The sequence below is a fragment of the Rutilus rutilus genome, assembly GCF_951802725.1.
Source record: "Rutilus rutilus genome assembly, chromosome: 1".
In the NCBI taxonomy this organism is placed as follows: Eukaryota; Metazoa; Chordata; class Actinopteri; order Cypriniformes; family Leuciscidae; genus Rutilus; species Rutilus rutilus.
Genome location: NC_140209.1, coordinates 67,522,329 through 67,545,377, shown reverse-complemented (window position 1 = coordinate 67,545,377; position 23,049 = coordinate 67,522,329). Strand labels below are relative to the sequence as shown.

At 42.9% G+C, this 23,049-nt stretch overlaps 1 protein-coding gene across 2 annotated transcripts in view; it reads right to left on the bottom strand.

The window, feature by feature from the left end:
* The window catches only part of LOC311294934 (uncharacterized protein), a 453,797-nt gene that overhangs the window by 110,542 nt on the left and 320,206 nt on the right, over window positions 1–23,049 (bottom strand). For both annotated transcript variants that reach the window (XM_084416040.1, XM_084416041.1), the window contains exons 7-8: window positions 22,137–22,298; window positions 18,835–19,008 (exon numbers count right to left, since the gene is read on the bottom strand). In XM_084416040.1, the coding sequence (XP_084272166.1) occupies window positions 18,835–19,008; window positions 22,137–22,298 (336 nt within the window). The remainder of the gene's footprint in view (window positions 1–18,834; window positions 19,009–22,136; window positions 22,299–23,049) is intronic.

The following is a 23,049-nucleotide window of genomic DNA, read 5'->3' as shown; positions in this document are numbered from 1 at the left end:
TTTATTTTTGCTGTACATACATTATATTCTTCTAACTGTTTGTCTTTGGTTAGCACAGCTGGAGAAGAACAACAGGGAGGTTGGAAGACACAGTAGAGGAACTACAGAATAAATATGGAGAGAAAACAGCATTAAAAAGGATAAAGTCCGTAGTGAAAAAAATCTGAAAAAAGAATATCAAACGTAGGAAAAGATTTATAATTTACTTTGTTAGTAGTCAATATGTTTCTCAATCTTCAATCTTCTTAAAAAATGTAAATTTTTTAACAGATGGTGACGTTCAGACGCTGAGCATTCAAACACATTCTGGAAACATGACAAACCAACAGCCTAACAACCTTCCACAACGACTGCATAATAATTCTACATCATTCAGACAGCCATTAATTCAGATCCCTAATCAGCTTAACTTAACAATTGCCCAGAAGAATGGTGGGACAATAGTTACTACAATCATGGTAGAAAACACAATATATGGTGATGTTAACATCAGTGCGGTGAGTGTCTGATCATTTAAGAAACAGTTGCTTAGTTAAGAAATTATTTGTGTATGTTATATATATATATATATATATATATATATATATATATATATATATATATATATATATATATATATATATATATATATATATATATATATGAGTATTTTGTTTTGTATTTAAAGTTAGTCCATAGGGTGTGGAACTTTGCATCACTAGGGTGTGACAAAATACGCCCAAAGATACAAGTAGGAGAATATCTAACTGTATAGTGTGAACATTCCATTATCTGTTTATTTGGGGTCAGATGTTAGTTAAAAGATAAAGGTATTAGTTAACAACAAAAACTTTAAATCAACATAATATTAATAAAATATGGTTATTTACAACGTTTTGCATTGTGAGTGAGATGTTAGAGAAATCTGGTTGCACTACGCCTGAAACTTAATCATCAACATCTAAACTAAACATCAACCTGATAAATATGAATACGATTAAACAAAACCATGATAATGTTTGTAGAAATAAGCAAAAAAAAAAACAAGTTAATGGCCTTGTGTCAGAACACAAAAGGTCTTTTTATTCTAACTTTGAAAAGTGTCATACAGTATTTGATTTTTACACATGCAGTGTTTTCGCCAACGGACCTACCCCTGAAGTTATGACTTCTGAAGGCCTCTCATGTGTAGATTCGCTCGGTTGAAAAATGGTATTTTATTAGCTAAAATCATTGTCTGTATTCATAAAATAAGTCCTCATGGGTGTAAAATGATCTGTGCCAATGATCTGAGTTAATTTCTTATCTTTATTTACATGGGGCGGGTATGTCCAAGGAAGCTTCCGTGTCGTTCCGCCATCTTGAAAAAGACCAGAGAGGTACAAAAAGCGCTAGCCTAACTCAACACGTTTCATCATCAACACTACTATAGTCAACAACCAAATTATGCCTTAAAAACGTTTTAAGTATTACATTAAAAAGGCGTCATTGACAAAAAAATTAAATTATGACAAGTCGAAATTATGACTTAAAAAAGTTGAAATTATGACTATGCGTCATAATTATGAGATGAAATGATGACGTACCAAATTATGATAAAGTATTCCATAGTGAAATTTTCTGAATTCAATATAATTGTATTTGTGAAAATGATTCAGTACCGAATCTTCAAGAAACTGCTTGTTTCTGCAGTTTGTGTAAGACTATGGGTAACTAAAAATGATTATTGATGAACTTGAATTTTGTTGGCAATGTAAAAAAAATTGTCTTCCCATACCGGGAGTCGAACCCGGGCAGCCTGGATGAAAACCAGGAATCCTAACCGCTAGACCATATGGGAGACATTGATACTTCCCGCGGCACATTTGAAAGGCTGCACTGCACGGTACAATATAATGCTGGATCATAGTTATGCCGAGCCACAGGAGAAGTTTTAATTAAATTCAAATTTAATTTATCGGTATGTAAATAAATATCGGGATAGCTTTTCCCAGGTGAAAAAGAGCTAATGAAGGAGAAAGACTTTGAAAGGGAAGTTGCCTGCTTTATTCTCGACGGGTCAGTCAAAGGTACGGTCTATTGCTTGGTTGTGTAAATCATTATATAGAACGGTAGAACATGTAACAAGTACATCATAACGGTAGAACATGTACAATTAAACTCGATGAAGTGCTATCGGAAGACACGTTGTCATAGCTTCTTGGCACATAACGGCTACCGCATTTGAAAAAGCGAGTAGATGGGAGAACCGCTAGATGGGAGAAATCTTTAACAAAAAAGCCTCCAAAATCAAGGAGGTCAAAGGGCATGCTTCCTGCTATAGCTCTCCGCAAAGTCTGTTCATGCGGCCACCATCAACAAATGCTAACATTTGAAACTTCTACATATATTTTGAGTAGATGGCCGGTGGTATATTCTCAGTAAAGGGTTTCACCCTAGTTCGGGAGATATGATCTTATATATCTTATCTTATACAGGAATGACTATGTGAATTCAGTTGTGTAAAGAACAGAATGTTTTTTCAAACTATTGCTAGTGTGATATGCAACATTATGTAGATTTTATAAGTATTTCATTATATAATTTTAAAAAGAACAGAATGTTTAAATTAGTTAAATTGCTTTAGATTATATAATTTATATTATACACTTTTAAAAAGAACTTTAGCATGATAATTATTATATAATTTATATTATATAAAGGATGTTTTACATATGAATGTGAAATAACTAAATGTTTTTTCAACCTTTAATTGTTTTAGATTATATAAATTATAGAATGTTTTATATATAAATGTGAAATAACTGAATGTCACATATATGAAATAACTGGCCCCATTTATATACTGCTCAGGAATGTAATGGGAGGGGGGCGCAGGCACAAGCCATATAACCACACACGCACACACATAACTGGGACAAAGTTCAAACAACCGGCAAAAATCACACACATATAACCGTCAAAACTATGATTTAGTCCTAGCTAGGTCATAGTTCAAAACTAACCGTCAAAACTATGATTTAGTCCTAGCTAGGTCATAGTTCAAAACTAACCGTCAAAACTATGATTTAGTCCTAGCTAGGTCATAGTTCAAAACTAACCGTCAAAACTATGATTTAGTACTAGCTAGGTCATAGGGCAAAAACTAACTGTCAAAAAACATGATCGATAGGGAGGAAGGGCAAAGGTTAATCCCATGACCTCATACCAGGAAGTTCAACCCATCAATCATACAGGTCACCGGAAGTTCAACCTGTCAAAAGGTCAAAGGTCAAAGTCGTAAATCATTTTGACACATGTCCCCCTATAAGTACTACTGTTCCGCCTTTTGCGTTCCGTCAATATTACGTTATTAGAAAGAAAACGTTTTTTTTTTTTTTTTTTTTATATCTATTTTTGAATCGATTCAGAATCGTCCACGTCCTCATCACGATGCATCTAAGAATACATTTTTCCTCCACCCCTACAAGGTGCCCAATCAAAAGAGTAACTGTGCCCAGAGATTTCTGCTCCTCAGCCATCTAGAGAGCATGGGGTTCAGAATGAACATGAGCAAGAGCTCACTGTCTCCAAGCCAACACATCATTTTCCTGGGGGCATTGTTCATTTCATCCAAGATGCGGGCCTGGGTTTCGCTGGAACGCTCCCAGAAAATTCTGGAGTTAGTGTTAGCGCATTCAAACCAAGGAGCAACCTCCCCTTGAAAACATGTCAGAAGCTACTTTGAGAGGAGCTTTTTTGAAGGAGCTGTTGGACGGCCGACACACCCCATCCATGCTCAAATTGTACATGGCAGATATCACTGTATACCATGCTTCTATGGCTGAGCAATCAGTTGAGAAACATGACCTGGGGTCGGATTTCTCAGAGGTGCAAGGAGTCTCGCCCCAACAGGTCCCGTATTCCTCACAGCAGGGGGAAAAGCAGAGGAATGATTAATGCTTGATGCGTGTTTATCCAGGTGATGGGGGCGTTCACAGGTTTGTGTGCCTCATGTGGACGATTAGCATGTGAATAGACTTGCTGCACATGGGTGTGGTCACATTTAAGATAATGAGCAGAGACGTGAGAAACTGTACCTCTCGTTGGTTTCATAGGATTACATAAACTGACAAATTAGTTTTTGTTATTAATTACTTCAAGCTTTACTTAAATGAATTCAAGCTTCCTAAAGACATATCTAATCATGTCTGTGTGGCAAGTATTGGGCGAGTTTCGGTTAATTGTTTGCGTTTCAGATGGCAGAGAGCGCTGAAGACAAAAATTTCATCTTTTAATATAACTTCATTATTTAATTTTATGTATCTGTATTATTCTTTATTAATATTCATAATCAGTTGTATTATCTTATGGAGTTTTAAATGCATGTGTTTGAATGCATGAGGAGACTATAGATAGCATGGATCCATGTGAGGATCACATGTCAGACAGAGGGACAGCTATATTTTGCTTAGAGGTGTGTGTGCAATGTAACATGTTCACTGAGCAGAGATGTTTCCACTGATGCAAATGTACCACAAATGTGAACACCAAGGATAGTTTCTTAATATGGAAAGTGGATTGTGCCATGTGTAAGCATGACATATACGTTCCATTTTTAAAGCTCAAGCAACATGTTTTTCTACCTTACAAGGAACTAGGGCTGGGCGATATATCGCACAATATTGTTATGCACATCTCGTCAGTAAAGCCGGTTCCTTGATTAGTAGTAAATCGCCATCACCTGCTTTCAGATGGAGCGGCATTTACTACAAAGAGCCGTAGTTAACTGACAAGCTGAGCCATATCGCATCAATATCGCGGACGTATCGCCAGCGATAATTAATGCAATATGGCTCAGCTTGTCAGTTAACCCTCTGGGGTCTGAGGGGTTTTCTGGGCCCTGGAGGTGTTCTGACATGCTCTGACATTTGTGCTTTTTTCAGTTATTTATAAACATGTTAATGGCAAAGGTGTAAATTCACTCTATATAGCACAAACAGGGCTACCAAAATATGTGATCACCATGCATGTATATTTTTGAATTTTTAAGAGAATAATGTTTATGCGTGGTTATTGAAAAAAATAAAAATGAAAATGGCTGAAATAAGACCACAAAACTCATAATAAATATGTGTCAATAAGGCTTTTGACTAATGGATGTTGTCGCTTCGAGTTCTGGCTTCAAAATTATGTGAAAATAGTCTTGCTTTATCGTTCACATAAAACAATACATTGATTTAAATTGATGTAAAACAGGTTTTGCTTGGAAAGCCAATATGCGAGGGGGGCGTGAAGGAGGAGTAGTTTACACCTGAGAATACAATGCCCCACCCATTATGCGTAATGACTCTGCATAATTAGCCATTCATTCAGGTGTGACACTGACTGAGCCACAATGCAAGGACAAAATATATATTTAGAAGAAGACTTATATTGACCATTTAAGATTTTGCTTACATCTATCTTGTAAATATGTTCTGCCATTTTATTAAAAAGGTTACAATTACAACAATAATTACAATTTCAACAATATTCAAGTGTTCTCTTTTTTTGTAAAAAAAAAAAAAAAAAGATTATAGGCCAACATTTTATCTATGTATTCATTAGTTTGAATATAGCCAACATTGGAACAGCTAACATCTTAGTTGATGACTTTATTTTTGACAAAAATAGTATTTTATATATATAGAAATTGCTAAACAAAAGCTTCTTTGATGTGGCAGTATATTCTACAGTAAAAACAGTACCCAAATCTAGTCAGCAAAATGTTGTCTTTCATATTTCGCCTGACTGTAACGTTGTTTTTATGAAATATTAGGGCATATAAATGTTAATTTGCAGTTTAATACGTTGCTTATACAAATAGCCTACATTTTATTACAACATATTTCAGTCGATTTTTACTCATCTCAGTATAGCAATACAGTTTGCTAAAACATCATCATTCATTCACACATGCGATTTAAATTTAAACTGTCTTTTTGCGAGCTGTGGTAAACAGCGTGCATCTCTGCCGTTAATTCATTCATAAACAGAAACCCGATTCACGTGAGAAGGAAAAAAACTTACTACAGTATTCCTCAGCTCGCTCCTCGATATACCCGCACTTCTGAGGTACATTTTCCATTATTATTATTCCTCACAGCGCTGCGAGACAGTGTAAACAAGTAATGATCTGAATAAACTTGTGTTTTCTCGAGCTGATATGGGGGCGTTCACAGGTTTGCGTGGATTGCCTCAATCATTTGCGTTTGAATAGCGCGCGCTCTCCGTGGGTGGGGTCACATTACATTTGAATGAGCTGTAATGAGCTCGACTGGAATCGCTCTCTTTTAATACAGATTTCCCAAGATGAGAATATTTGTTTTTTATATAAATTACTTCATTTAAAAGAAGATAATTCAAGCTTCATGCCTGTGTGTCTGTATGCCTGTTTGACTGAGTATTCGCTGAGAATTCGTTCATTTTCGGACACGTTTCAGAATGGACTTCACTGGCAGAGAGAAGGCAGAACTCACTTCGTGTTTATTTTTCTTTATTTGGCAAAAAGCACAACACTTTGTTTTTATTGTGAGTATACACAAAAATAATACACATTTAACAGATCGATTGATGTATGAAACTCCTATGGAAAATCAAAGTCAACAGAGTATTTATGAGTTTCTTTTACACTGATAAAAAAAAGCGAGCTGGTATCGCCGGCGATACCGCCAACCTCAGGGGGTTAACTACGGCTCTTTGTACACAGCAAAAACTCCAGTGTTAAATTAACACTCCTGGGAGTGTATATGAACACTCAAGAGTGTTGAAGTTAATGAGATAATTAAGTGATTAATTTAGTGATGATTGATCATTATTGAAGACACCTGATGGTAACAAGCAGAATCACTGAAGGAGAAAATCACAAATTGTAAGCCACCGTTATGGCGATCATTGTTTGCTTTAGTTGGGCTCTTGACCCTTATATGTTTACTTTAGATTTTGTTTGGCTGTTGTATCTGAGTTATAACTGCCAGATGAACAAAGAATAAAGTGATCTGATGGTGTTGGTTATATTATGACATTCATCATTTGAACTTGATCACTGAACTCATTAAGGTCCTTCTTTCTGACTTAGATTTATGTTGTTGGTTACAGCATAGCTGTGAATCTGCATAAATGCCCAGAATTTTTGATATAATATAAAGGATTTCTTAAAAGTTGTTTAAATTTTTTTTTTTAAATCGTACTTTTAGGCACACACAGACGTCAAGATTCAGTCTATGCATCTCAACAATCACAGCATGATTATGTCAAAAAATAACCAACACTATCAGATCACACTTTACTTTGTTCATTTAACTGTTATACATCAATAACAGCAGACAAACAACAGTAAAATTTAAAGTAAATATATAAGGGTCAAGAGCCCAACTAAAGCAAACACCCATCGCCATAATGGTGACTTACAATTTGTGATTTTCTCCTTCAGTGATTCTGCTTGTTAACATCAGGTGTCTTCAATAATGCTCAATCATCACTAAATTAATCACTTAATTATCTCATTAACTTTAACACTCATATTTTAACACTTTACACTCTTGAGTGTGGACTCATATACACTCCCAGCCCCAGGAGTGTTAATTTAACACCGCTCCATCTGAAAGCAGGTGATGGCGATTTACTACTAATCAAGGAACCGGCTTTACTGACGAGATGCGCATAACAAAATTGTGCGATATATCGCCCAGCCCTACAAGGAAGTTGTAAGTCGCATCTTACTGTACTCACTCAGAGAAACACGGAAACGCAGAGACCTGCATGAATACAGCATCTTCTCAAAGTTTCTCTCCTGACATATAAGAATAAAGATTTTTCTTGGCAAGATAACTGGTGTCCGGTCCGGTGAATCAAATAATAATGGGGAAAAGGCTTAATTCCAAGTCCACAAGTGCACCCAGTTTGTTATCTTTATTTTACAAAAGCGCAAAGTTTTGTCGTTATTTTGAGTGTGCACAAATAAATCTAGAAAATGGCTCAGAGAGCGACGTAAGTAGGCAGTCGGCTCTGCCCGTTTTTGCGGGATGAAAAGCCATTTATCTGTGCAGGTGTACAGACGTGAACCAATTAGGCTTCAGTATTTTGAAGAAAACGGAGTTTCCCTATAAGCGTCAGGAATTACTCTGATGTAATCCTCTATCCCATTATTTCGGGGAACGTACTCGGTTACTAACGTAACCTCGGTTCTCTCTAGAGAGAGGAACGAGTACTGCGTAGAATACGCTAGGGGAAAATCCTTTTCCACGAGAATACTGAAGCCAAAAAATTATCCTTAATTTTGTATTAATGTAAAACGCGTTGCGGCAGCATACAGACATAGGCGAGGCAGCTCGCACGCCTATTGGCTGGTCTGCTGGCAACTGCTTAAGCCTATCGAGCGAGACCTAGAGTGACGTCAGACCCAATGAGGGCGCGAAGCGTCACGTCCCTCCGAAACGGGCGTGGCTTAGGTCTATAAATACCGCTCGCAGGCTTCATATCTCTGGTTTTTCATAGTCGAAGCAACCAGAGCGTGTGCATGCACGGCAGGATACGCAGTACTCGTTCCTCTCTCTAGAGAGAACCGAGGTTACGTTAGTAACCGAGTACGTTCTCTTACGAGAGATTCTCTCGTACTGCGTAGAATACGCTAGGGGAACCTACTGTAAAACGCTGTGCGTGCTGGGATCTGATACTATAGACTCAAGGGCGACAGCCCGGAGTTCATACAGTACACAATCACCCAGGGGACTCACAGGGAATCCTGGAAGAGGAGGGGTTTAGCCACTATCTTCCTTTATGGCAGCATAGAGCAGCACTGCAGTACTCAAATAGCTGCATAACTGACAGTGTCAGTTTATGAGATTTGGCCATACTAGACCGACAGTAGTCTGGCCTGTAGTGCGGGAACCTCTAGGTTGTAAAACCTTATAAATGTAGACGGAGAGGCCCAGCCTGCCGCCATACAAATATCTTGCAGGGCAATCCCACTTGACCAGGCCCACGATGAAGCCATGCTTCTCGTGGAATGCGCTTTGACACCCAGCGGGCACTGCATGCCCCTGGTTGTGTAAGCTAGCGCTATTGAGTCCACTACCCATCTGGATAGGGTCTGTTTCGAATCGGCTAGTCCCTTAGAACGCCCGCTGAACGAAACAAAGAGCTGCTCCGTCTGTCTAAAAACGGACGAGCGAGACACATAAGCTCTTAAAGGTACAATATGCAAGAATTTTGCATTAAAATATCCCATAATCTCAAGGCCAGTGTTATATATTTTGTTAAGTTGATTACTTACAATATCCCAAATGTTTCCAACTATTTTTAAATCGTGAGAAAATTGCGATTTTAACCAAGGAAACGGGGCGTTAGAGCAGGGGGGAGCTGGGAGTCGCCAGTCAATTGCGTCATATCCGCGTTACCCTCGGTTTCCGCTCGTACTGCCTGGAGTCCTGGACAAAAGCGGAAGTTGTAGTTGTAGCGTCTATCAAGCAACAAGCGTTAGCTTGTTTTGTGCAGTCGTTATGGAACACAATTATTCTTTACCGATTGCAGCTGGTTCTGTCGACAAAGTATGCTTAATTTTATATTTTCCAAATGTAGCATTCGGTAATAGTTATGTTTATGTAAGGAAAGTATTATTGCTTTACATTTGTGTTTAGTTTATTGACATTGTGTATCACGTCTGGTGTTTATGGCCATGTAAATAAATATAGCATGTGTTATACATAAAGATTAATCAGTATTTTGGCAAATGATGTGGGTATGTTCGAATGTACTTTTACAACAATTGTTTAGAACACGTAAAACTGCGCCGCGCTATCACAACAATGAATTCGACATACATCTACAACAATACAGTAACATCTATGATAACCAGTATGTAGTATTAAACCTTACTTTCATTTTAAGTCAGTCAGGAAGGAAGAAGACAGGGGTCGGCGTGACTGGGACTCGTACTTTATTAAAATAAAGCAAAACAAACAAAAGTCGCGCACAACGCGCATTCACCGTGGCAACCGCGACAGCACAAAACAGTTCAAAAATGAGAGCTCGGATCCACCGGTCTTCAGTCTCTCTCTCATTCCAGCGCGCGGCTTATAAGCGGTCTCTCCAGGCGGATCACAGCAATAAGACACAGGCGTTCGTCATTTGCACTTGACCTACTTGCTCGTCTCTTCTCTCTCCCATTACAGACCGCGCTGAACCACGCCCCCCTCGCCACAAAAAGCATGTCATTATAAAAAAAAACTTAACCTCATCCATGAACATGATTTTTCGATTCCCGTCTGACTGATTTACATCCACGGTGGAGTTTAAAACGACAGTTCCCATCATTCCACGCTCCTTCACATCGTCATCAAGCTACGCCGTTGTTGTTGTTTGGAATGTAGCGCCCTCTCGTGGCAAAAAAATCCTGCATATTGTAGCTTTAACGCCCTGACTGGGCAAAGGGAGCTTTCGTCCATATTTCCTTCAGTGACCGGCAGAGCAGACAGGGAGATGACCTGTGCTCTGAACGGTGTATTGAGGGATTTAGGAACATAACCGTGCTTAGGTTTGAGTATAACTCTAGAGTCATTCGGCCCAAATTCCATGCACGTCGCGCTTACTCGCGTGTAAGTCCCCTATGCGCTTCACTGAAGCGAGAGCCAGAAGAAACGCCGTCTTGAAAGACAGGTGTTTAAGATCAATCTTCTGCAAGGGCTCGAATGGATGACCTTTCATGGCTTCCAGTACCGTAGAAAGGTCCCATATAGGGACTGTGGGAGGTCTGGGAGGATTCAGTCTCTTAGCTCCTCTGAGGAAGCGAATGACTAAATCGTTCCTTCCAATAGACTGGCCAAGCGTGGTCGAAATGAACACTGCTATGGCCGCTACATAGACTTTGAGCGTGGAAGGGGACCTGCCCTTATCCAACAGCTCCTGTAGGAAGGAGAGAACCTCCGTCACACCGCAATGCAGGGGTGACACACCACGAGCTGCGCACCAGCTAGAGAACACTGACCATTTTGAGGCATAGAGACGTCGCGTAGACGGAGCTCTGGCCTGTGTGATAGTGTTTAACACTCCCTGTGGGAGGTCAGCGGGTACCCGTTGATGGCCCACACATGGAGGGACCACAGCTCTGGGTGAGGATGCCAGATCGAGCCGTTGGCTTGAGAGAGGAGATCCCTCCTAAGAGGCACTGGCCACGGGGCGGTGCTCGCTAACCGCATCACAATTGGGAACCAAGGTTGGCTCATCCAAAGTGGGGCTACAAGCAGCACTGAGCATCCTTCTTCCCTGACCCGTTCTACCACCTGAGTCAGGAGGGAGACGGGGGGAAAAACGTAGAGAGGACGGCGAGGCCACTCGTGGGTCAGCGCGTCCTTGCTCTTCGAGAAAAATTCTGGACAGTGAGCGTTTTCTTGAGACGCGAACAGGTCTACTTCCGCTCTGCCGAATTTCTTCCACAGCAGCTGGACTGTCTGTGGGTGCAAAGACCATTCCCCTGTCGGAACCTGGTTCCTGGACAGTCTGTCTGGTCCTATATTTAGGAGCCCTGGCACGTGCGCTGCTCTCAGCGAGAGCAGGTTGCTGCGGGCCCATATCAGGAGGCGCCTGGTTAGCCTGTACAGAGTCAGGGACCTGAGGCCGCCCTGGCGATTTATGTAGGACACCACTGAGACGTTGTCTGAACGTATTAGCACGTGGTGTCCCTTTATGAGGGGACAAAAACGCGTGAGCGCTTTGCTTACTGCCAACATTTCGAGGCAGTTGATATGTAAGAGCTTCTCCTGCTTTGACCATTGGCCAAAAAGCGGTCTGCCCTCGAGCAGCGCTCCCCATCCCGAGGTGGATGCGTCCGTGGACACCACCTTCACTCTCGAGGAAGTCCCCAGGCTTACACCTGATTGGTACCAGTCTTTTGCCTCCCAAGGTTTCAAGGCTGCAATGCACGCTTGATTGACCTTGAAGCGAAGCCGACCGGAGGCCCACGCTGTGCGTGGTACTCTCTTTCTGAGCCAGAACTGCAGTGGGCGCATGCGCAGAAGGCCCAACTGGAGAACTGAAGATGCTGAGGCCATCAGACCTAGCATCCTTTGAAATGTTTTGAGAGGGACTATCGCACCGCAGCGGAACGAGCCGACTGCGCGCCGAATGTCCAGTGTGCGCTGAGATGACAGGCATGCTGTCATTAGCAGCGAGTTCAGCTCTATTCCCAGAAAAGATATAATCTGACTGGGGAATAGCGAGCTCTTTTCCCAGTTCACAGCGAGACCGAGATTCTCGAGGTGATCGAGTAAAATGGTTCTGTGCTCCGCGAGCTCCGAGTGAGATTGGGCTAGAATCAGCCAGTTGTCCAGATAGTTCAGCACTCGTATACCCCGTAGTCTGAGGGGTGCGAGCGCTGCGTCCATGCACTTCGTAAATGTACGGGGTGCCAGGGACAAGCCGAAAGGCAGGACTGTGTACTGATATGCCTGGCCCTCGAAGGCGAATCTCAAAAATCGCCTGTGACGTGACGCTATCTGTATTTGAAAATACGCGTCCTTTAGATCTATTGACACAAACCAGTCCCCTCGGCGGACATGCGCGAGGATTTTTCTGGTCGTGAGCATCCTGAACTGGCGCTTCAGAAGCGCTCTGTTCAGCTGCCGCAGATCTAGTATGGGTCTGAGACCCCCGTCTTTCCTATGGTACCAGGAAGTATCTGCTGTAAAGCCCCCCTTCGCTTTGAGCTTGAGATAGGGGTTCTATAGCCCCTTTGCTCAACAGTTTCAGAATCTCGGCTCGAAGTAGATGAGCTACTTTCGATTCTACCGTGGTCTCGACGCGCGCCATGAAGCGGCGAGGGCGCCGGCGAAACTGCAGCGAATAGCCTTCTTTTATGATGTTCAGCACCCATCTCGAAACCCCGGGAAGCTTTTCCCACGCAAGTGCGCGAGTAACTAGGGGCTGGATGCGAAGCACGCTCTGATCGGCTCGCGATACAGCGGCTTTTGTGTGCTGTGACATAAGCGTCGCGCTCATGACATCTGAGGCAGGGGGCGCGCTGATAACAGCGGGCAGAATGCCCGCGCTCGACTCCTCTGCAGTGTCTAACTGAGAGGGGGAGGGCTGGGCTAGTTTTATGTCTGTGTGTGGGAGTGGGCGCAGAGCAGCGGGCACATACACCACTTTTACAGCATTGCTCGCGTGAGCAGAGCGTATGCATACTGGTCCTGTATTTACATTCAACATATAGCTGAAATGGAACAAAGGTACCCAGACTCTCTTTTAATCATTCTGGGGATTTTAACAAAGCAAATCTCTCCCGTGAACTGCCAAAATACAGACAGCATGTTACATGTCCTACCAGAGACAGTAATATATTGGACCACTGTTACACCACGATAAAGAATGCGTATCACTCCGTCCCACGGGCAGCTTTGGGGCTCTCTGATCACTGTTTGGTTCATCTTATACCGACCTACAGGCAGAAACTGAAATCAGCTAAACCTGTATTAAGGACTGTAAAAAGATGGACCAACGAAGCAGAGCAGGATCTACAGGCCTGCTTCGATTGCACTGATTGGACTGTTTTTGAAGCTGCAGCCACCGATCTGGATGAGCTCACAGATACTGTAACATCATATATCAGTTTCTGTGAGGATACATGCATTCCTACCAGGACATTCTTTTCATTCACTAATGATAAACCATGGTTTACTGGGAAACTCAAACAGCTTCGTCATGCCAAAGAGGATGCTTACAGAAGTGGGGATAAAATCTTGTATAACCAGGCCAGAAACAAACTGACAAAGGAGATCAGAGTTGCTAAAAGAAGCTACTCTGAAAAGCTGAAAAACCAGTTTTCAGCCAACGACCCGGCATCAGTCTGGAGAGGCCTGAGGAACATCACCAACTACAAATCACCATCCCCCCCATCTGTGGAGAATCAACAACTGGCTGACACTCTCAATGCATTCTATTGCAGGTTTGAGAAGCCCAGACTCACACCTCACACCCGCCCTGATGTGCACTTCACACATCCACCATCACCTCCTGCAACCCCTCTCCTCCCCCCTTCTGCCATCCAACCTGAGCTTAAGGTCTGTGTGGAGGACGTGAGCAGAGTCTTCAAAAAACAGAAGACTAGGAAAGCTTCAGGCCCAGACGGCATCTCATCTGCTTGTCTAAAAGCCTGTGCTGACCAACTGGCCCCAGTCTTCACGCAGATCTTCAACAGATCATTGGAGCAGTGTGAAGTTCCCTGCTGCTTCAAACGCTCCACTATCATTCCGGTTCCCAAAAAAACTAAAATCACTGGACTTAATGACTACAGACCTGTCGCTCTCACGTCTGTGGTCATGAAGTCGTTTGAAAGACTGGTGTTGACCTATCTGAAGGACATCACTGGACCCCTGATGGATCCCCTTCAGTTTGCTTACAGAGCAAACAGGTCTGTGGATGATGCAGTCAACATGGGACTGCACTATATCCTGCAACATCTTGACAGACCTGGGACTTATGCACGGATCTTATTTGTGGACTTCAGTTCGGCCTTCAATACCATCATCCCTGATCTTCTCACAGCCAAACTGACTCAGCTCTCCATGCCATCCACAATCTGTCAGTGGATCTCCAGCTTCCTGACGGACCGGCAGCAGCTAGTGAGACTGGGGAAACTCACATCCAGGACCCTCACCATCAGCACTGGCGCCCCCCAAGGGTGCGTTCTCTCCCCACTGCTCTTCTCCCTGTACACTAATGACTGCACTTCTAAAGACCCCTCTGTCAAGCTCCTGAAATTTGCAGACGACACCACTGTCATTGGTCTCATCCAAAATGGTGACGAGTCTGCTTACAGACTGGGGGTTGAACAGCTGGCTGTCTGGTGCAGTTATAACAACCTTGAGCTGAACACGCTCAAAACAGTGGAGATGATCGTGGACTTCAGGAGAAACACCCCAGCACTCCCCTCTCTCACCATCATGAACAGCACTGTGGAAGCAGTGGAGTCATTCAGGTTCCTGGGCTCTACCATCTCCCAGGACCTGAAGTGGGCAAATCACATTGACTCCATTGTGAAAAAGGCCCAGCAGAGACTGTACTTCCTTCGCCAGCTGAAGAAGTTCAATCTGCCACAGGAGCTGCTGATCCAGTTCTACTCAGCCGTCATTGAGTCTGTTTTAAGCACTTCCATCACTGTCTGGTTTGGTTCAGCTACCAAATCGGACATCAGGAGACTACAACGGACAGTCCGGACTGCAGAGAGGATTATTGGTGCCCCCCTGCCAACCCTCCAGGACCTGTACTCTTCCAGAGTGAGGAAGAGAGCAGGTAAAATCATCACGGACTCCACTCACCCTGGACACCCCCTGTTTGAACTGTTACCGTCAGGACGGCGACACAGATCACTGGCCACAAGAACATCCAGGCACAGGAACAGTTTCTTCCCACAGGCCATTTCCCTTCTGAACACTTAACATGCCCCCCCAAAGCATATGCCTGTAAGTGCAATACTCCCACTGTCTAGTGCAATAAACTCAGGTGATATTTATATCTATATTATTCATACTACTCAAAATACTGTAAATATGTTTATAATCTGTAACATGCGCTAGACTCCCACTGTCTAGTGTAATATTCTCTAATTCAGGTGATATTTATATTTATATTATTCATACTACTCAAAATACTGTAAATATGTTCATAATCTGTAAATGTTTATTCAGACTAAACCCAACTGTGACCCTACTTTTTTACTTTTATACTATTTTTATTTATTTTTTATATATTTTTATTCTTAGAATTTGTATTACTATGTTCTTGTTGTATTTGTATTTGTATATGTGCACTGGAAGCTTCAGTACCAAGAAAAATTCCTTGTGGGTGCAAGCACACTTGGCAATAACGCTCTTTCTGATTCTGATTCTGATTCAGAGACCGTGAGACATGTGGGAAGTAGCGTTTGAGGGCCCTGGGTAGTGGGCACGTTTGCTACGTTTAAAGCGCAATCGATCTGGGTCGATTTTATGTGCGCGAGCCCTGTGTGAAGGGCTGTGCTTGTGTGTAGGAATGGGCACTGAGTAGTGGGCATTTTTTCTACACATGAAACACCGTCGGCCGTGGCCGGGACACCAGAAAATACACTCTTTAAGGGATTTATCTGGGTAGCCGTAAAAACGGCTTTTTTGTGCAGGCAAGCGGGCAATGGAACCGGCTTGTTGGCTGCTAAATACGCTGGACCAGTCACATTTCCTGGAACTGGACGAGCGGCAAGCTTTGGTGGAAGTCCGGCCGCAGCGGGACTTGGACACCGTCGCTTTCCTAGGCGTGCTAGGACGTTTTCGGGGCCTCTGGCTTCAACGCAACCTTTTGCCGCGGGGCGGGGCGGGGCGGCGGCCGGATGAGCGAGAGCGCGGTCTCGAGCTCTGGGTTTGGCGGCGTTGTGAAGAGGAGGCGGTGGGCGGAGGCTTAGGCTGTGAGCTCTGAGCAGACGGTTTCACACGGCCTGCTGCAGAACTGGAGCGCTTCGGGAGGAAGTGCCTCATGGCCTGGGTCGCTTTCTGCACCTCAGCGAACCTGTCGGCGAAATCTTTGACCGAGGTTCCGAAGAGGCCGGCAGGGGAAAGCGGCGCATCGAGGAACGCGGTGCGTTCTGACTCAGTCATGTCCGAGAGCGTCAGCCACAGATGTCTCTCAGACACGGTGAGCGAGGCCATGCTCCGTCCAATGGCCTGTGCTGCCGACTTGGTGGCGCGAAGAGCGAGGTCTGTAGCGCTCCTTAAGTCCGGCACGCAGATTGCGTCAGGTCCTCTCTCATCCAGCTTACGGAGGAGATCGGCCTGGTATATCTGGAGCGTGGTCATGGTGTGCAATGCTGACACGGCCTGCCCGGCGGCGGAGAAAGCGCGGCGGAGCAGGGCTGACGTCGTGCGGCAGGCTTTTGAGGGCAGCGCCATCTTAGCACGCCGTCCAGCGGAGGGCGGGCATAAGTGGGCTGCAATAGCCTCTTCGACCGGCGGCAGGGAGAGGTAGCCTCTGTTCTTTGCGTCGTCGACAGCGGAGAACGCCAAAGAGACAGAGGATCGTGTCCTGGCCGAAAAAAGGGGAGCCCCAAGACTTAGCGACTTCTTCATGAAGCTCAGGAAGAAAAGGCGCTGGCTTGGATGCAGGTGAAACGCGCTCCCCAGGCAGGAAGTAGCCGTCCAGCCGGTTGTGAGCAGGCTGCTCAGGCGTAATCCACTCGAGGCCGAGGCTCGCCGTGGCCTGCGTGAGTACGCGCATGAGCTCCGCCTCAATGCTCGCTCTCTTCCCCGTAGAAGCACGGGCAGGGGGGGCGGGATCCTCAGAGCTCGCCCAATCCTCACTGCCTGATGCTAGGAGAGAGCAGGAATCCCCCTCTCGCAGCAGCGCGTCGATCTCATCAGCGTCATCGACAGAAGCGGCAGCAGACCGCGGCCGCTGTCCGTCCAGAAGTGAAGCTGATGAAACCGGAGAAGCAGGCGGGCGCACCGGCGAGCTTTGACGGCTGGGAGAGGGCTCCGGGATTCGCTGAGCGCGGCGCTTTTTACGGCGCGGCACAACAGCAGGTGTGGGCGCAGTCTCGCTGAACAGTGCCAAGCGAGTCCTCAGAGTCGCTAATGGCAACAGCTCGCAGTGAGGGCAGCCGCCGTCAGCGAGCGCGAGAGCTGCGTGTTCTTGACCCAGGCAGGAAGCGCAAATGACATGGCGGTCCCCGTCGCTGAGTGCGGCTTTGCACGAGCCGCAAGAAGGCATCTTGAAAAAGACGCAGCTCTTTTAGAAAGTGTGAGTCGCGCCGGCGAACACACACACACACAGTGCAGAGAAAGGATATGGGCGCTGGATAGCGCAGCAGGAAGGCGATGAAGCCGGCACGGCCAGTGGCTTCGTCGACTCGTCCCGCTGAGGTGCTTCTTCAACAGCGCGGCTTCTTCTCGGATCCAGCGATGTGAGTTGCTTCGCTGAAGGATGAAAAATCAGAGATATGAAGCCTGCGAGCGGTATTTATAGACCTAAGCCACGCCCGTTTCGGCGGGACATGACGCAGAGGGCGCGAAGCGCCCTCATTGGGTCTGACGTCACTCTAGGTCTCGCTCGATAGGCTTAAGCAGTTGCCAGCAGACCAGCCAATAGGCGCGCGAGCTGCCTCGCCTATGTCTGTATGCTGCCGCAAACGCGTTTTACATTAATACAAAATTAAGGATAATTTTTTGGCTTCAGTATTCTCGTGGAAAAGGATTTTCCCCTAGCGTATTCTACGCAGTACGAGAGAATCTCTCGTAAGAGAACCAAGGTTACGTTAGTAACTGGAACGTTATGTTTTATGTATGAAATGTTTATAAGAATATCTTATATTGCTTTCGAATCTCATAAAGTATGAAACAACAGCCTGTAAAACACAAATTTTACTATCAAATGAATACATAATACAGGAAATAGTAAAAAACCTACCCCCAAACCTAAACCTTACCGTAAACCTACCCTTTCCATAGCTTAAAATTTACCGTAGTTTCATAATTAAAGTACTTTAAAAACTGATGAAAACAAACAGGATTACTTACGGCATTTGGTGATCGCCTTATCACTAGGGTGGCGATAGTGAAGCTTAAATAGCGAGGAAAGTGAAGTAGAAGAAGAGCAGTAGCGACGACATCAATGATTTCAGAGAGAGGGGCTCTGATGACATTCCGAATAGCTGTTTCATTGTGACTTCAGAGGCATGATTAGTAGAAGCGTGGTTTGTGATAATGCGGGACGCAGGCGGATTCAGATTCATGCATTCAACAGCCCCCTGTAGTATACATTTTTATAAAGCACACATTATTATTAACATTAATTAATGAATGAAAGTTAAACTCAAACCTCAGTATGTTGACGCCACAGTTTAGACTCTTCAGTCCAGCACAGAGCAGCTTCAGTTTTGAATCCTGCAGGTTATTGTTACTCAGGTCCAGCTCTCTCAGGCAGGAGTTTGATGACTGTAGAACTGAAGTCACAATTTTACACTGCTGATCAGTGAGATTACGGGCTGTTAATCTGAAAAAAGAGAGGACTCTTGTTAACCCTCTGGGGACCAAAAACGCGCTTGCGCGTTTTGCTAGTTTTTTTTTTTAGCAATGAAAAATAAACACTTAATGCTCTGTTAATTTTGATCTTTCATTTTCGTGTAATACATCAATCGATCCTGTTCAGTTTCAAATTTTTTTTCTGTATACTCACAATAGGGCTGTCAAAATTGCTCAAAAATGACGTTCGAATATTCCCTCTAAAAAACACACGAATATTCGAACTATTCGAACATCTGGTTGCGCATTTTGTCAATGACGCGCATTACGTCAATAACAGGACAAATTAATACAAAGAGACATAACTACTTGTATAGGTAGTTTATTTAAGTTTAAACATATTTGACAACGTATTACCTACACAAAAACAAGTAAATCACCTAATGGCCAAGACCGCAGACCTCACTCTCGCTCACTCGCACTCGCTCGCAGGCACTCTTCACTCTTCGAAGTTCTGTTTTTTAAAACTATTCGAATATATATTCGAATTTAGAATATTCGTTGACAGCCCTAACTCACAATAAAAATAAAGTGTTTTGCTTTTTGACAAATAAAGAAAAATGAACATGATGCGATTTCTGCCTTCTCTCTGTCAGTAAACTCCCATTTGAAACGCGTTCGAAAATGATCTATAACTCCGCGAAAATTCAGTCAAACAGGCAAACAGACTGTTACGACCAGCTCAAGCCGCAACACAAAAGAGGGATCAGACAGAAACGTTTAAATCAAAATAGGATTTATTGAATTAAACATATCACAAACAATAATAATGAACATAAGTCTAGGGATAAGGGAAAACAAAATCTTGACAACATGTGTAAGAAAACACAATGAGCCACTCATGAGGAGAGTTTTCCCCATGGAGTGCCTCCCCAAACAAGGCACAGCACTCTTATATACTCTAACTAATCATCAATTAGGATGAGTAGAACCAATCAGGAACTCCCACGTCCAGGACCAATAGGATCAGGAGACTCAGGGACGTCACACAGACCCACGGGCATAAAGCTTGAGATCGCATCTTTTAAATGAAGTAATTTATATAAAAAACAAATATTATCAGCTTCTGTAATCTGTATAAAAAGAGAGCGACTCCAGTCGAGCTCATTACGAGCCATTCAAAAGTAATGTGACCACTCCCCGGAGAGCGCGTGCTATTCAAATGCAAATTCTAAGAACCATTTCAGTCTGTGAAACGCCCCCACATCAGCTGTAAACAAAGCGTCGCGAGTGAGGCATAATATAGCCTACCTTATGGAGAAAAGTTTCCTCAGAACAGTGCTGATATGAGGAGCAATATCTCCTGATATGAGGAGCAGATCCCGCTGAGGAGTGAGGTAGGCTGTTATCTTTTCTCAAGTGTTGATGTGGAATAACGTTATGGAATAACGTTAGTGTAGGCCTATGTAAACCGCAAAAAGATGAATCGCATTTCTATAATATGACTCGCCTTTCTGTGAGATGAATGAAGGGTACATATTTGTAAAGACTGTTTAGCCTAAATATGAATCGCGCGTCTGTGTGTGAAAGAATAAACTGCTTTGCTATAGCCTACTGAGATGAGTAAAAATCAACTGAAATATGTTGAAATAAAATATATTTGTATAAGCAACGTATTAAACAGTTTTTAGGCTACTGTAGAATATACTGCCACATCAAAGAAGCTTTTGTTTAGCAATTTCTGCTCATATCTAACATTATATATATATATATATATATATATATATATATATATATATATATATATATATATATATATATATATATATATAAAATAGCCTACTATTTTTGTCAAAAATAAAGTCATAGACTAAGATGTTAGATGTTCCAATGTTGGCTATATTCAAACTAATGAATACATATGATAAAATGTAGGCCTATAATCTTTTTTTTTTTTTTTTTACAAAGAAAGAGTACACTTGAAATATTGTTGAAATGGTAATTATTGTTGTAATTGTAACATTTTTAATAAAATAGCTAAACATATTTACAAGAGGGATGTAAGCGAAATCTTAAATGGTCAATGTAAGTCTAAATACATATTTTGTCCTTGCATTGTGGCTCAGTCAGTGTCACACCTGGCTCATTAGGCAGAGTCATTATGCAGAGTCATTATGCAGAGTGGGTGGGACATTGTAATCTAAGGTGTAAACTACTCCTCCTCCTCGCATATTGGCTTTCCAAGCAAAACCTGTTTTACACCATTTAAATCGATGTATTTTTTTTTTTGTGAAGGATAAAGCAAGACTATTTTCACATCATTTTGAAGCTAGAACTCAAAGGGACAACATCCATTAGTCAAAAGTCTTGTGGACACATATTTAATATGTGTTTTGTGGTCTTAATTCAGCAACTTTCATTTTTATTTTTTCCAATAACCACGCATAAACATTATTCTCTTAAAAATACAAACATCTACATACACGTTGCTCGCATATTATGGGTAGCCCTGTTTGTGCTATATAGAGTGAATGTACACCTTAGCCATTAACATGTTTATAAATAACTGAAAAAAGCACAAATGTCAAGGCATGTCAGAACATCTCAAGGACCCCAAAAACAGCTTGGTCCCCAGAGGGTTAAAAGCTTATGATCAGTCAAAAGCTTGTTAATAATGGAGAAGCTTCTGAGCACTGGAGAGACGTTAGAGAGCGGGAAGGCCTGGGTTGCACTTTTATTTTACATTACATGCACATAAAGTTCTTACAGTGTACTTACTTTAGAAAGTACTGGGTAATATAAGGTAACTGCATGGGTTAAGGTTAGATTTAGGGGCAGGTTCATGGTTAGTACCTAGTTAGTACCCAGTTATTGTAATTACTATTATAACATATTAATTAATGTAATAAGTACATAGTAAGTACAAGAGGAAAAGGACTCTAAAATAAAGTCACGCGTCGATGATGTGTCAGCGAGCGTTTTTGATGCGTCGTTAAGTATTTCACACTTAAAGATTGGCGAGCGCGGATCACCCGCAGATTTGCATGCGATTACAGCCCGACCTGTCAGCGAGGTCGTTAACTTGCAAATCGGGCTTAAATCGGGCTTAAAATCCTGTAGTGTGAACTAGCCATTACAGAATGAATGTGAAACTCAAACCTCAGTATGTTGACGCCACAGTTATGTTGACGCCACAGCTTCAGTCCTGAATCCTGCAGGTCATTGTTTCTCAGGTCCAGCTCTCTCAGGGAGGAGTTTGATGAATGTAGAACTGAAGCCACAACTTCACACTGCTGATCACTGAGATTACAGGCTGTTAATCTGAAAAAAGAGATGACTATGGTTAAAAGGTTATGATCAGTCAAGAGCTCGGTCATGTGTTAATAATGGATAAGCTTCTGAGCACTGGAGAGACGTTAGAGAGCGGGAAGGCCTGGGATGCACTTTTATTTTACATTACATGCACGTACATGTTCTTACAGGGCTTTTCACACTGCAATTAACCACTGGTTAAACTTAAACTTAAACAAACTTGCACAGTGTGAAATGATACAGTGTTAGAATGTTACGGCTAGATACTTCGCAATGGACACCCAATCGAGTGCCTCAAGTTCACATGCTTTGTATGGTCACAGAAACACTGACACTGAGTCTGAAATTGAATACTTCCCTACTATATAGTATGCCAAAAACTGTACGTTAACAGAGGAGTTTGTCTGAATACATAGTATTTGTAAAACAGTCACCGAAAAGTCGCCCAATGACCTACTACTTCTGGCAAGATTCTGAAGTGCGCATACAATGGAAACTTTACTATCCCATGAGGCCAAGGAAGAGGTTTTATGAATGGCAGTGAAGCAATGTAACTGACGCTTGTAGATCACATAATAAATGACAACATGGCAGATGTAGTACGTCCGGGTTCCATTCATTCTACACACATTCATACTAGGGCTACACGATGTATAATTTCAGCATCGATTCCACGATGTTCGCATCCGCGATAGTCATGGATTGATGGATAGTCGTGGATTATTTGCAAAGTTTAACCATCATAGAGTGAAAGTTTATT